This window comes from Heteronotia binoei, chromosome 17 (genome assembly GCF_032191835.1).
Source record: "Heteronotia binoei isolate CCM8104 ecotype False Entrance Well chromosome 17, APGP_CSIRO_Hbin_v1, whole genome shotgun sequence".
NCBI lineage: Eukaryota > Metazoa > Chordata > Lepidosauria > Squamata > Gekkonidae > Heteronotia > Heteronotia binoei.
This window is the reverse complement of record NC_083239.1, coordinates 41,703,307-41,719,258: the sequence shown is the minus strand read 5'-3', so window position 1 is coordinate 41,719,258 and position 15,952 is coordinate 41,703,307. Positions and strand designations below refer to the sequence as shown.

Genomic DNA, 15,952 nt, shown 5'->3' with positions numbered 1-15,952 from the left:
GGAAGGAAGGAAGGAAGGAAGGAAGGAAGGAAGGAAGGAAGGAAGGAAGGAAGGAAGGAAGGAAGGGAGGGAGGGAGGGAGGGAGGGAGGGAGGGAGGGAGGAAGGAAGGAAGGAAGGAAGGAAGGAAGGAAGGAAGGAAGGAAGGAAGGAAGGAAGGAAGGAAGGAAGGAAGGAAGGAAAATACATGGAAAAGGGAGGAGGGAGAGAAAGTGAGAAAGAAAGCAACTTGAAACGCATTCACTAAGCCGTTGGCTGGCTTGGCTTGGAGAAGTGACTGAAGAGAGAAATGCCTTCTCCAAGCCAGCTGATGGGGCAGCGGGGGCTTCAAGAGCCATACAATATATGTAAAAGAACCACCTGCAGCTCCCAAGCCGCAGTTTGGCCACCCCTGGTCTAGAGATCAGCTGCAATTCCAAGAGGCCTCCAGACTTCTCCTGGAGATTGGCAACATTAGGAAGACCCCAAACCCCACTTTGCCTAAGAAACCACAGTTGGAGTGCGGGGAAGCCATCGGTATTCTATTCCTCCTTTTGCAGAAAGTCATAAAGGGCGTACAACACCTTTGCCTTCAGAGCCCCGCCTTGCCATGCAAGGAGGATTCAGAGTTCAGCGTTTGCGTTAGAATTATGGCCGGGTTCGGTCATCATCACCACGACAAATGAATAACCAGCCTACCTGGAAGCCCGCCCCCTTGCACTGAGAACAGTCTGGCTTCTCATCTCTGGAAGCCCTTGGCCCATGCGTGAAAATGGATGCGGCTGGCATGCAAACCTGTGTGGCCTTCTTCATTCTGTCTGCTCTGGTTGATGCAGGTAAGGGTTTTGTTTGTTTGCTTTGTCTTCTTTCCTGGTTGGGTCAGCGGACAGGAGAGAGAATGTTAAAACAAGGAAGTCAAACAGGCACGAGAGCTTTGGGTACGAGGGAGAAAGAGACAGGGCCGTAGCCAGAATTTGGGAGGTCAGGGGGCATTTACATTTTGGGGGGGCCCTGCCCAGTGCCCCAAACAACCTTCCCTCTAGTGGCTCCCTCCCTGCCTACCTCTCTCACTTGCCACCGCCCTCCCCTCTCCCCCAACCAACTTGCTTCTGGACTGTGGGCAGAAGCAGCCCCCAGCCCCCCGGGCGAGTTAAAGGGCCCGAGGATCAGCTGTTTCATGGGCCCTTTAACTTGCACGGGGGCTGGGGATTGCTTCTGCTGCCAGCCTGCGTGCTGTTTTAGTGGCGGGGAATGGAGGGCTGCAGCAAGCTCACCACCGCCCTCTCTTCCCCACCAGTAAAATAACTTGCAGGCCCCCACATGAGTTAAGGGCCCGTGAAACAGCTGATCCATGGGCCCTTTAAGTAGTGGATCAGCTGGGGGCTGCTTCTGCTGCCAGGAGTGGCTCTAGGACTGTTGTGTCCTAGGTTCAAATGGAGAACTGTTACTTTTGGAGGGAAGCTGAACAAGCCAAGCTTGTACTCCACACCAGGGTTCCAGAGAAGGCCTAAGCGTGCCCAATCAGGTGAAGGATTGAAACATAAGTAGCCAATCAACATCTAGGCTCATACTGTACCCTGATAGGCCCTTAGGCCTCTGTAAATAGCCAATCCATGTACATAGTTAAGGTCCAATCAGAAGGGGGCAAGAATTGTATAAAAGGAGCGGGAGGTTTGAATAGAGCTCAGTCTGTGTTGGTGTTCCTGAAGTAAAGCTTGCTGAAATCACTCTCCGACTCTGGTCTCTTACTGCGCCGACCCCAGTACTTTACAAGGACAAATAGGCCCGAGGCAGGGGACCATCGCCCCCCCCCCCCAGAGCCTTCCAGCTGCCACACTCCACTTGCCCCCACCCACTGCTGTGGCATTCTGCTCGCCCACCACTGTGGCGCTCCCCCACTCACCGCCCCTCCTCCCCCCGCTCACCACAACTGCTGCCAGCCCGCGCGCTGTTTTAGTGGCAGAGAAGGGAGGGCTGTGGCGAGCTCACCGCTTCCCTCTCTTCCCCGCCAGTAAAATAACATGTGGGCCGGCAGCAGAACCAGCCCCCACGCCAGTTAAAGGGCCTGCGGCTCAGCTGATCAACAGACCCTTTAACTCAGGCTGGAGGCTGGGATTGCTTATGCCCCCTGCCCCAGAAGCAACCTCTCCACTGTCCTGGAGCCATGGCAAAGGCCCCAGGGGCTGGCTGGGGCCCCAGAGTCAGGGGGCCTCTTCCAGAAGTCAGGGGGCTGTGCCCCCACTGGCCCCCTCATAGCTACGGGCCGGATTTCAAATGGTGCTGATTTTAGGCTACAATCATGCTCATGTGCCTCCTGACTATACTATTTTAAAAAGAAACAGGGCCTTTGGGGTTCATCCAGCTAGCTTGAACTCTGCACTTTGTTTTATTAAAAAGGTAAAGGTCCCCTGTGCAAGCACCAGTCCTTTCCGACTCTGGGGTAACGTTGCTTTCACAACGTTTTCACAGCAGACTTTTTACGGGGTGGTTTGCCATTGCCTTCCCCAGTCATCTACACTCCCCCCCCCCCCAGCAAGCTGGGGACTCATTTTACCAACCTCAGAAGGAAGGAAGGCTGGGTCAACCTGAGCCGGCTACCTGAACCCAGCTTCCGCCGGGATCGAACTCAGGTCGTGAGCAGAGAGTTCAGACTGCAGTACTGCAGCTTTACCACTCTGCGCCACAGGGCTCTTACTTTGCTTTATTAGTATAAAGCATCCCCATAAATTCATAGGTGTGTTGGCTTACGGTTGGATGCATTTTTATAAATATCTAAAGGGCAGTGTATGTGCAAATGAGCAATGGTTCTCACTCCTTCCTAGATCCTTAGTGACTTGATCATATACCCAGTCTCACTCTTAAGTCGATAGAGTATCATTCCCTGCCCAACCATCATGCCCCGTTTTTGTGTTTATGTGCATAATGATGCCACCTTGTATGAAGTATGCAGCTGTACAATGAGGGTTACAGGTAGTGTATGCCACCAAATTACAACTGGCTTATCACAACCCCTTGAAGTGCCACGTTAGAGAGCTTTCAAGGCAAGAGATGAGCAGAGATGCTTTGCCATTGCTTTCCTCTGCATAGCAGCCTCAGTCTTCCTCAGCCGCGTAGCCAGGATTTGAAGAATTGGGGGGCCCTGATTTTTTTCAGGGGGCACATAGTGGCCCCAACCTTCATGGCCTTCTCTCCTACCACCACTGAGAAGGAAAGCTGCCAGCTCGCTGCCATACAGCCTCTCCCCTCCCCACAGTTGCGCCAAGGTGATCCCTTTCCACCCCTCTTCCAGCAGCTCTGGTGGGGGAGCCACTCAGAAGTTTAGATACGTGCCGCACGGTCTCCTGCCCTTACCTGTAGCATGACCCAGCTAGGCAAGCCTGGCGGGACAAGGGGGGGCAGGGTAGAAGGCGCCACCAAGTCGCAACTGACTTCTGGGGCTACAAGACCTCCGATTCAGATTTCTTTCTGTCAGAGGGTGAGCCGAGGCTGCCCAAGCGCAGCTCCCACCCTCGCTCGGGTGGCCAGCGAGACCAGGTCAGAAAACCTCTGCAGGCGAACATCACTTCTCCACTGATCCCCAGCCCCGGACTGCAGCCGGGACCTCCACTTGTGTGCGCCAGCCTACCATACCCTGCCCTGTCCGGCAGAGAAAGCCTGCAATGGAGCCATCCGCTCCCTACCCCCGCCGCCCCACTTGAGGGACAGAACGGCCTCTTCTTGCAGGCGCCCTTTAGCCTAACGTCAGCCCAAGGCGGAGCTTAACTTTCAGTCCTGGGCGCTGAAACTGCCCTGTTGTTTCTGCTTGCTGAGGGGTCAGAGATTTCTTCCAGCCCCTAAGGAAGCAGAAGCAACAGAGAGCTTAACTTTTAGTCCTGGGTGCTGAAAGTGCCCCCTTGTTTCTGCTTGCTGAGGGGTCAGAGATTTCTTCCAGCCCCTAAGGAAGCAGAAGCAACAGAGAGCTTAACTTTCAGTCCTGGGCGCTGAAAGTGCCCCGTTGTTTCTGCTTGCTGTGGGGTCAGAGAATTCTTCCGGCCCCTAAGCAAGCAGAAGCAACTGCGTATGATCACATCCCCTAAGCAAGCAGAAGCACCTGCATATGATGATGGCAGAATGGAGAAGGATGCAGCTGAGGCACTGGAGGCTGGTTAGGGCCCCCAAGTCAGGGGGCCCTGCCTATCAGTCAGGGGGCTGTGCCCCCACAGGCCCCCTCGTAGCTACTGGCCTGGAAAGAGAGGCGTGTGAGGAGAGAGAATAAACAATAAGCACGATAAATTCTGAAGGCGATTTTGATCCTTGTTGTCATGGTTGAGAGACATCTGTGATAGGGTGTGTGTGTGAGAACTGTGGATATACAGAAAGGGAAGTTAGCTGCTAGAGAGAAGGATTCTAGCCTAACTTTCCCTCTGACATGCTAGGTTTTTATTTGCTGGGATTTTTTGGGGAGGGAGGCCTTGAATTCAGCAGGAGCTCACAGGAGCACAGCTCCTGAACCTTTCTGATGGTTCCCCCTCCTCTTCCCCACCTTGTCCATTGAGTAGTAGGTGCAGCTGCATAACAATCCCTGGATGAGCTCCACCACCTATTTTTCTACAAAACGACCCCTGTGGGGAGGGTAGCATTTAACTAAGGGAGAGTATCCTTCTTTCATATCTCTAGAGGAGGAGCTGTGCTTCAATGGTAGAGCATCTGTTTTGCATGCAAGAGGCCTCTGGTTCAATACCCAGCATCTCCCGATAAAAGGACCAGGCAGGAGGTGATGGGAAAGGTCTCTGCCTGAGTCCTTGGAGAGCTGCTGCCAGTCTGAGCAGACAATACTGACCCTGATGATCTGATGGGCGCTGAAACTGCCCCGTTGTTTCTGCTTGCTGAGGGGTCAGAGATTTCTTCCAGCCCATAAGCAAGCAGAAGCAACACGGAGCTTAGCTTTCAGTCCTGGGTGCTGAAAGTGCCCCGTTGTTTCTGCTTAGCAGTGGAATTCTAGCAGGAACACCTTTGCATATTAGGCCACACCCCACTGATATAGCCAATCCTCCAAAAGCTTGCAGGGCTCTTCGTACAGGGCCTACTGTAAGCTCTTGGAGGATTGGTTACATCAGGGATGTGTGGCTTGGTTACATCAGGGGATTGGTTACATCAGGGGTGTGTGGTCTAATATACAAAGGAGCTCCTGCTAGAATTCCACCCCTGGTACTGCTCACAACCTTGCTTATCACCCCAGGGGGAACTAGGTCTCAGTAACCAGCCATCGATGGATGAATTTATCTGTGCCATCACTGGCATTGAGTACCACAACTGAATCATTTTTTGCCTGTCCTGAGTCCATATCTCAGGTGTCCCTAGGTGCCCCCAGGTGCTTTGCCAGGTACCCCTAGGGTTGCTAACCTCCTGGTGGATGAAACCAACAACAACAATCACTGTGAAGCAGGGCTGTTTTGGTAGAAAAAAGCCCAGCAGGAACTTATTTGCATATATAGCCACACCCCCTGACATCACCATTGTTTCACACAGGGCTTTTTTTGTAGAAAAAGCCTGGCAGGAATTCATTTGCATATTAGGCCACACCTCCTGATGCCAAGCCAGCTGGAACTATATTGCAGTGTGTTCCCACTCAAAAAGAACCCTGCAGTGAACTGTTAACTATATCAATTTCACTTTATTTCCAGAGTAATTTGTCAATAACTCATAATCCACACTCCTGTATGAATACATTCACATAAGAGATATCACACAGTAAGAAAGTCCACACTTCTTATCAAAGTCCAATATCCTTCTCGTCTACTCTTTAAAGACAGGAAAAAATGCTTGCGCCGTTCCTATATCTTTAATTAAAGTGCTTGGAGAATCTTAGGGTTGCCAATCTACAGGTGGGGGCAGGAGATCCCCCAGTTTGGAGGCCCTCCCCCCGCTTCAGGGTCATCAGAAAGCGGGGGACAGAGGGGAGAGGGAAATGTCTACTTGGCACTCCATTATATCCTATGGAGATCAATTCCTATAAGGTATAATGGGGAATTGATCTGTGTGTATCAGGAGCTCCAGAGAAGCTGTTTTTTGAGGTAAATGCACAAAAATTTCCACATAGCTTCCAATGCCTCTCCTCAAACTCCCTTCCAAATTTCAAAAAGATTGGACTTATTCTATAAGCCCCCCAAAAGGTGCCCCTTTTCTCCATTATTTCCTATGGAAGGAAGGAATTTAAAAGAGGCGTGGTCCCTTTAAATATGATGGCCAGAACTCCCTTTAGAGTTCAATCGTGCTTGTCACAACCTTGCTCCTGGCTCCACCTCCAAAGTCTCCTTGCTCCACCCCCAAAGTCCCCTGATATTTCTTGAGTCGGACTTGGCAACCTTACAGAGCCTCTTTTATTTTTTTATAACTCTGGTGTTCAGGGGTAGAATTCTAGCAGGAGCTCCTTTGCATATTAGGCCACTGTTGTGTCCTAGGCTCAAATGGGAGAACTGTTACTTTTGGAGGGAACTGTTACTTTTGGAGGGAAGCCGAACAAGCCAGAGCTTGAACTCCACACCAGGGTTCCAGAGAAGGCCTAAGCGTGCCCAATCAGGGGAAGGATTGAAACATAAGTAGCCAATCAACATCCAGGCTCATACTGTACCCTGATAGGCCCTTAGGGCCCTGTAAATAGCCAATCCATGTAGATAGTTAAGGACCAATCAGAAGGGGGGAAGAATTGTATAAAGGAGCAAGAAGTTTGAACAGAGCGCAGTCTGTGTGTGTTCCTGAAGTAAAGCTTGCTGAAATCACTCTCCGACTCTGGTCTCTTACTGTGCCGATCCCAGTACATTACAGCCACACACCCCTGATATAGCCAATCCTCCAAGAGCTTACAAAAAAGAGCCTTGTAAGCTCTTGAAGGATTGGCTGCAATCAGGGGTATGTGGCCTAATATGCAAAGGAACTCCTGCTAGAATTCCACCCCTGCTGGTGTTCATAAAAAACAGTATGGATGAAGCCGCTTATTCCCGACGTCCTCCTCCACCTCCATGAAGGTTTCATCCACACTATCTTTTATGAATCTCTGCTTTTGCTCTGGAAGCAACTTGGAGTCCTTCCCCCCTATAAAATAATGGAGGATGGCTGGGCAACTACTGGAAATTTGGGGGTTAAACTGGTCGCATTTCAAAGCATTCCCCCAGCCACCTGGAAAGTTTCTGCATAGGGAATAATGGGTTTGAAAAATTGGGTAACCCCCCAAAACCCTGAACCTGAATACTGTACAAGGATACTGTACAAGTATTCAGATCCATTATTTGGGAAAATAGGGAATGCTGATATTTTTGGGGTCCAATATACCTGAACCTGGAAAATACTGTTGTTGTTGTTTTGCACACCCCTATCTTCTCTGGTAAATATGGCTGCTTTGGAGCAGTGCCAGATTCAACCCTGTGGAGGCCCCTCAGCTAGGGTTGCCAATCCCCAGGTGGGGGCAGGTGATCCCCCGGTTTGGAGACCCTCCCCCCCTTCAGGGTCATCAGAAAGCGGGGGGAGGGGAGGGAAATGTCTGCTAGGAACTCTATTATTCCCTATGGAGATTTATTCCCATAGAAAATCGTGGATAATTGATCCACAGGTATCTGGGGCCCTGGGGGGGCTTTTTTTTGCGGTAGAAGTACCAAATTTTCAGTATAGCATCTAGTGCCTCTCCCCAAAATACCCCCCAAGTTTCAAAAAGATTGGACCAGGGGGTCCAATTCTATGAGCCCCAAAAGAAGGTGCCCTTATCCTTCATTATTTCCTATGGAAGGAAGGAATTGAAAAGGTGCGCCATCCCTTTAAATGCGATGGCCAGAACTCCCTTGGAGTTCATTTATGCTTGTCACACCCTTGCTCCCGGATCCGCCCCTAATGTCTCCTGCCTCCACCCCCAAAGTCTCCTGGCTCCACCCCCAAAGTCCCCAGATATTTCTTGAATTGGACTTGGCAACCCTACGGCTACCCCACCTGAATGTGACCAGCATGGCAGTTGTAGAAACCGAACTCTGCCTAAAGCTGTTTGTTTGTCCTTCCAGTGGACCTGCTGGCTTGTGAAGACTGTAGCATGCCAGGAAACAGCTGTGATGGAATGATGAAGCCTTGCTTCCTAGGGGAAGACACGTGCGGAACCATCCTCGGGGAAACCAATCTTGGTAGGAAAACGAAACAAAGCCGAGCAGCGTTTATTCCACCGTGAGCTTTTATGAATGAGTTCGCTCCTTCAGAGGCCGTAGAAAGCCCTCTTGGGGTCAGAGTTTGACCTTTTGGAACTATGCGGGATGGAATCCACACACAACAATAAGCAGGGCTTTTTTCAGTAGCAGGAATTCCTTTGCATATTAGGCCACACCCCTCTGATGCAGCCAATCCTCCTGGAGCTTACAGTAGGACCTGTACTAAGCTCCAGGAGGATTGGCTACATCAGGGGTGTGTGGCCTAATATCCAAAGGGGTTCCTGCTACAAAAATAAGCCCTGGCAATAAGTGATACTTAGGGATCTCTTGACTGAGGCTCCTTTTTAAAAGTGACTGTAGAGACAGATGATGGCCACTAGGGGACACTGTTACTTATAAAACCAAAGAGATTCAAAGTTCTCCAGGGCTGTCCTGGAACTGCACTTTCTATACAATCTGTCACTTTTCCTCATTTGACATCATTGATGATATCCATTCTACTCTATGGGCCCATGAGATAGAATGGACCCATAAGGGGGCATCATTCTTTTTAAATTTTGCCCCTCCTTTCAAAAAAACATGTAGATCCGGGCCTGGCCAAGGTGCAACCTCATCCTCCCGGTCAGAAGCCAGAATCCCTTGAGTCTTCTGGAATAAGCAAAATAAAACTTTGTTTGGAATAAAGGTAATAATAATAATAATAATAATAAAAAATCAGGGCTCTTTTTCTAGCAGGAGCTCCTCTGCATATTAGGCCACACACCCCTGATGCAGCCAATCCTTCAAGAGCTTAGAGGGCTCTTCGTACAGGACCTACTGGAAGCTCCAGGAGGATTGGCTACATCAGGGGGTGTGGCCTAATATGCAAAGGAACTCCTGCTAGAATTCCACCCCTGATTAGGCCACACACCCCTGATGCAGCCAATCCTCCTGGAGCTTACAGGGCTCTTAGTTCAGGGCCTACTGGAAGCTCTTGGAGGATTAACTACATCAGGGGGCATGGCCTAATATGCAGAGGAGCTCCTGCTAGAAAAAGAGCCCTGATAATAATAATAATAATAATAATAATAATAATAATAATAATAATAATAATAATAATAATAATAATAATAATAATAATAATAAACATATTTAGGGCCTTTTTGGTAATAGGAACTCCTTTGCATATTAGGCCACCCCCACACCTGATGTAGCCAATCCTCCTGGAGTTTAGAGTAGGCCCTGTACGAAGAGCCCTGTAAGCTCTTGCAGGATTGGCTGCATCAGGGGGTGTGGCCTAATATGCCAAGGAGTTCCTGCTACAAAGAAGCCATCTATATGTGGCTTCTCCGCCTCCTCTTCCTCCTGTCCTCCTCTATTTTACCCTCACGACAGCCCTGTGAGGTAGGTGAGGCGGAGAGCGAGAGCGACAACCTCACGGCCTCTCTGCAAGATTCAGAGCAGAGCAGAGCTAGGGACTCGACCAAGGCTCCCCAGATCGTAGCCTGACACTCCAACCACTGAGCCACCCTGGCTTTTGCCCAGTGAATTGTTATTCTGTTTATTGTCTCTGCTCTTCTTCGGACAGGCGTGGAGGGATCTTCAGGCACCTTGAAGACCTGCACGGAATATAAGGCCTGCAGAGCCGGCGTCATGACTATGACCTTCAGCCCTCCGATAACGCTGAGGAGGGGGGCTTTGTGCCTCCAAGAAGAGAGCCCCAGAAATGAATCCCTTATATGTGCGTATCTTATACTGAGGATTGATCTCCAGGGGGCACTATAGGAAATTACATGGATGCTGTAGAGTTCAGAACCCCTAGACCAGGGGCGTCGGACTCATTTGTTATGAGGGACAGATCAGACATACATGAGACCTTATCAGGCCAGGCCAAGCCATGTTGGGCCAGGCCATGTATGTATCTATTTAACATTAGGTAGCTGAGAAACATGCTTAAAACATTTAGCACTCATTGGTCTTAAAGGTGCTTTCTTTGCATTTCTCCCATGGGATTTGGGGAAATGGGCAAAGGAAGTTATGGCTCCTTCCTTCGCCAGGGGACCGGGAAGGGGAGGAGCCTCAGCCAATAGAAGGAAGAGAGGCTTGGCTCACTGCTGTGAGATTGAGAGAGGGAGGACCCTCAGTCAATGGAGAAAACAGAGGTTTTGGTCTGTTGCTCCTGTGCAATTGAGCAAGCCTTCGCAAAGCAAGCTGTGATGCAGGAGAAAGCAAGAGAGAGGGAGAAGGAAGCAGATGACAGCCAGTTGCTCGGGGGTCTTATAGGAACCCTCCAGGGGCCTGATTTGGGCCCCAGACTGCATGTTCGACGCCCCTGCTCAGGGCTTTTTTGGTAGGAAAAGCCCAGCAGGAACTAATTTGCATATTAGGCCACACCCCCTAACGTCTGCATTTTTGTGCAGGGATTTTTGGTAGAAGAAGCCCAGCAAGAACTTATTTGCATATCAGGCCACACCCCCTAACATCTGCATTTTTGTGCAGGGGTTTTTTTGTAGAAGCCCAGCAAGAACTCATTTGCATAACACCAAGTCAGCTGGATCTGTGTTCCTGTGCGTTCCTGCTCAAAAAAAAAAAAAAGGCCCTGCCCCTGCTGTAGAGTTAAGAATCCCTAGAGACCTGAATGGCTTGAGCTAGCCCGAGGTGCTCAGATCTTGGAAGCTAAGCTGGGTGGGCCCTGGTTTAGTCCTTGGATGGGGGACCTCCAAGGAAGTTGAAGGTTGCTTTGCAGAGGCTGACAATGGCAAATCACCTCTGAATGTGTCTTGCGTTGAAAACTCAATAAGGGGCGGCCATGAGTTGGTGGGGACTTGACAGCACCTTTCCACAACCACCACTAGTGACAGAAGACTAGAGAAACATACACGCCGTCTTTAAGATCTGCTTCCAAACTGAAAGCTACCATTTGAAGGGGAGCCACTCTATTCCCACATCTCCATTGTCCTCTCTGCCTTATTTGCTCGCCCTTCGTTACTCCATGGCTGTGATCATATCATACACAGTAAATAATGCACTTTCAATTCACTTTCCAGCTGGATTTTACTCAGTGAACTGGCAAAATCCAGTTGGAAAGTCCATTGAAAGTGCATTATTTATTGTGTGTGATGGCAGCCCATATGTGGCTGTGTTCCGTTTGCGACCAGTCAACAGTGCTGGGACCCATTGATATTTGGCCTTTTGTTTCAGATTCTTTTTAAAAAAAACAAGAACATCTGCGATCATCCAAGGGATGATGGCTTGAAACAAGCATTAGACAGCTTCATGAGCTCTGTCAGTTTCTACTAGCCATGGTGACTAATGGGGGCCATCATGTTCAAAGGCAGTAAACTTCTCAATACCATTACCAGGTTGCAACGTCAAGGCCTCTCTTCCCTGTTGTTGGACCTCCAGAACAGCTGGTTGGCTGCTGTTTGAAACAGGATGCTGGATTAGTTGGACCACAGGGCTTATGAAGGCCTCAGTCTCTGTGCCCTGTTGTTGGACCTCCAGAGCAACTGTTTGGCTGCTGTGTGAAACAGGATGCTGGACTAGTTGGACCACTGGTTTTACCCAGCAGGGCTTTTCTTATGTTCTTAGAAGGCCTCAGTCTCTGTGCCCTGTTGATGGACCTCCAGAGCAACTGGTTGGCTGCTTTGAGAAACAGGATGCTGGACTGGATGGACCACTGGTCTGATCCAGCAGGGCTTTTCTTATGAAGGCCTCAGCCTCTGTGCCCTGTTGTTGGACCTCCAGAGCAACTGGTTGGTTGTTGTGTGAAACAGGATGTTGGACTGGATGGACCACTGTTCTGATCCAGCAGGGTTTTTCTTATGTTCTTATACTTTCATTGCACTTTGTTGGAGCTTGCAAGTTCATCTTTCTTTCATGGAAGAATTAACTTGTGTATGTATGCATGCTAATGTCCACTATTTAGCTAAGGGACAAAATAGATCCTAACACACCTAGGTCAGAGAGAAGGTGACAGTATTCCTAATGAAGAGAGCTGAACAATGTCTACTGGCTGATCAGGATTTAATGGGCTACTATGTGTGTTTAGACATGTCCATAGGAAGTGAGTGACTCTTGGGAAATATTATTCCTTTTGTTCTATCATACATAGTTAGAGCATTTAAAAAGTCAATATGGAACATAGACCTAAATAGGATGTTTATTATTTTTCTTCCAAATGTAATTCTTTTCCTCCTTTATATAGTAAAGCCCTTTTCGTAAACTAATACATGTCTGGCTGCCTTTAATACTCCACTAAATATTCCAACATTGTTATTCTACTCCAGTTTGGTGTAGTGGTTAAGTGTGTGGACTCATATCTGGGAAAACCGGGTTTGATTTCCCACTCCTCCACTTGCAGCTGTTGGAATGACCTTGGGTCAGCCATAGCTCTCACAGAGGTTGTCCTTTCTCCCTTAATCTGTGTCTTCTTCTTTCTTACGTAACTGCTTCACCCCACAAAAGTCTATGTTCTCAAAGAGAAGCAGGTCCCCAGAATTATTTATTATTCATTTATACCTTGCCTTTCTCTCCAGTGGAAATCCAAAAATGGCTTACATCGTACTCCATTTCATGAGAGCTAGTTTGGTGTAGTGGTTAAGTGTGCAGACTCTTATCTGGGAGAACCGAGTTTGATCCCCCATTCCTCCGCTTGCAGCTGCTGGAATGGCCTTGGGTCAGCCGTAGCTCTCATAGGAGTTGTCCTTGAAAGGGCAGCTGCTGTGAAAGCTCTCTCAGCCCCACCCACCTCACTGGGTGTCTGTTGTGGGGGAGGAAGGTAAAGGAGATTGTGAGCCACTCTGAGATGCTAAGATTCAGAGTATAGAGTGGGATATAAATCCAATATTCTTCTTCTTCTCAGTGCCACCCAAAAATACGACACAAAATGGGTTCAGCTGCCCAGTTTGTTACAGACAAGGTTCTGAGTCATGCACCACTGAAGGGACCCAGGGCTGCACTGGATCTGAGAATCACTGTGTCTACGTGACAGGCATGCTGGATTCCTTGGAAGACATCAGTAAGTCAGCACAAAATTTGGGAGAACAGGGGCACTAAGTTGGTGTGGCTTCACCTCAGAAAGACTTGAGGGAAACCAGGAATGGGGTTACAGGGAAGGGCAGTGGCTTCGTGGGAGAGCATCTGCTTGGCTTGCTGAAGGCCCCCCCCCCCCCCCCCCATGGTTCAGTTCCTGCCATCTTCAGATAAAAGGATCAGGTAGTAGATGGACCAATGGCAGTCTGAGTAGACAGGACTAATCTTAATGGGCCAATAGTCTGATAAGTAGAAGCAGGGTTGGAATTCTAGCAGGACCTCCTTTGCATATTAGCCCCCCCCCCCCCCCCCCCCCCCCCGGCAGTGAGTCCTCCAGGTGGTAGGTGTTACATTAACGAGCTCTATCTGCCCGGGTTTGATGTTAGAGTTTTCCTTCTCTTAGGCTGACTGGTCTTGTCAGCCACCAGCGAGCCTGCAGCGGGCGTGGACTGTTGCACCCTTCTTGAATCTTCGTTCGCGAAGCCAAGCCGAGAGAGAGAGAGAGAGCCCCCCCCCCCCCATGTAGCCAATCCTCCAAGAGCTTACAAGGCTCTTTTTTGTAAGCTCTTGGAGGATTGGCTACATCAGGGGGTGTGGCCTAATATGCAAAGGACCTCCTACTAGAATTCCACCCCTGAGTATAAGGCAGACTCATGTTTTATACCTGATCAAGAATGACTCAGTCAACTTCGGGAGACATCTGGAGGGACTCCATAAGCTTTCAGGGAGTTGGTAACACTGAGTTACATTAGGAATGGGTTAGTTACCCTGAGGGCTTTTTTTGTAGAAAAAGCCCAGCAAGGACTCATTTGTACATTAGGCCACACCCCCTGACATCACCATAGTTCCACACGGCTTTTTTGTAGATGAAGCCCAGCAGGAATCTATTTGCATATTAGGCCACACCCCTGCCACGTTCCTATGCATTCCTGCTCCGAAAAACACAGACACACAAAAAAACAAGTTCGATCTCATCAGATCTTGGAAGATAAACAGGGCCAACTCTAGCAAGTACTTGGATGGGAGACCTCCAAGGAATACCAGGAGTGGGAGGCAGAGGCAGGCTGAATCAAGCCGCTTCTTTGACCTTCCTCTATGCCCCAGTAAGGGGTGCCAGAAGTCACACATATACACATGCACAGGGGGAATACGAATAAATGTGGAGTGGCTGTTGTGGGTTTAAACTTGAGAATGCTTGAGACGGTCTTGAGTAAGGGTCAGTGGGATTTCAGTTCATGAACAACATTCACCCAAAAGGATTTATTCTGGTGTAACTCCAGACTGACCCCATCAAAAGTTAATTGGGGACTTTATACATGATGTAGTTGTTACCAAGGTCTGGAGCACCCAAGTCTGAATTCCAATTCTGCTATGGAAGCCCATTGGGTCACATTGGTCTAGCCACCCCTCCTCTCTCTCAGCATAAAGTAACATGGGTGACAAGAGGAATTCTGTTGTGAACTACATTGGTTCCCCACTTGGGAGAAAAGCAGGGGTGGAATTCTAGCAGGAGCTCTTTGCGTATTAGGCCACACCCCCCTGATGTAGCCAATCCTCTCTTACAAAAAGAGCCTTGTAAGCTCTTGGAGGATTGGCCACCTCAGGGGTGCGTGGCCTAATATGCAAAGGCGGTCCTGCTAGAACATATGAACATATGAAGCTGCCTTATACTGAATCAGACCCTTGGTCCATCAAAGTCAGTATTGTCTTCTCAGACTGGCAGCGGCTCTCCAGGGTCTCAAGCTGAGGTTTTTCACACCTATTTGCCTGGACCCTTTTTTGGGAGATGCCAGGGATTGAACCTGGGACCTTCTGCTTCCCAAGCAGATGCTCTACCACTGAGCCACCGTCCACCCCTGGAGAAAAGTAGGGTATAAATAAATGTCAATTGCTTTATAGTACCATAAATAGGACAATCTTCCCAGGAATAGGTTGCCAACTCTGGGTTGAGAAATTCCAACAGATTTGGGAGGGGAGCCTGGGGAGGATGGAGTTTAGGGAGGGGAAATAACTCTGTAGGTTATGATGTAATTGAGTTCACCCTCCAAAGCAGCCTCTTTCTCCCCGGGAACTGGTCTCCCTAGGCTTGAGATCAATTGAAATTGCAGGAGAACTCCAGGCCTCACCTGGAGGCTGGCAACCCTAAAAAGAGCAGTGATGTGGAGGAGGAGGAGGATTTTTACATCGAGATATTGGCCGTGTTTTCTGGAGTTGAGACTAGAATATGACGTACTCTATGGAATGTGATGTGGTCTCCTTCGGAATGACACGTGTTTCGTTTCCCTTTGCAGCTGCCGCCACCACCACATTTGCCGCCAAGGGCTGTGCGACCAAAAGTGTCTGTGAGCCTAGGCGGGGAGTGTCTGTTTATTCCGGCGTTTTCTCCTACACCATAGCTAAGATCAAGGAGTGCCGCCAAGCCCCCCTCACAAAGAATTCGGCCAATGTTCACCACATCTCTTGGACGAAACCCATTTCTCTGTTCCTCCTCGCCATTTCTATTGCCTCCGCCTCCTGCTTCCTTTCCCACACCTGCCTCCTGTAGGTGAAGCAATCAGCCCGCCCACCTCCTCTGCACATCTGTTGTCAGGTTTCCTTCTGCTCCCCCCCTTCACAACAACGGGACTAGGGAGATGGAGGTCACTTATTTCCCTCCACAGAACTGCAGCAACACTGGTGGAGGGAAGGGCCATCGTGTCAGAGCCAACTTTTGGTGACCCTGTAGGCTTTTCGAGGCCAGAGAACTTCAGAGGTGGTTTGCCATTGCCTGCCTCTGCGCAGCAACCCAGGATTCCTTGGC

General features: G+C 49.4%; 1 protein-coding gene across 1 annotated transcript; it reads left to right on the top strand.

Annotated features, from left to right (window-relative positions):
* Window positions 1-749: 749 nt before the first annotated feature.
* On the top strand, window positions 750-15,697 carry LOC132585853 (phospholipase A2 inhibitor and Ly6/PLAUR domain-containing protein-like). The gene is made up of 5 exons (XM_060257728.1): window positions 750-813; window positions 8,002-8,118; window positions 9,707-9,859; window positions 12,983-13,138; window positions 15,444-15,697. The coding sequence occupies exons 1-5, from the start codon at window positions 750-752 to the stop codon at window positions 15,695-15,697; spliced, it is 744 nt and encodes a 247-aa protein (XP_060113711.1).
* The last annotated feature ends 255 nt before the right edge of the window (window positions 15,698-15,952 follow it).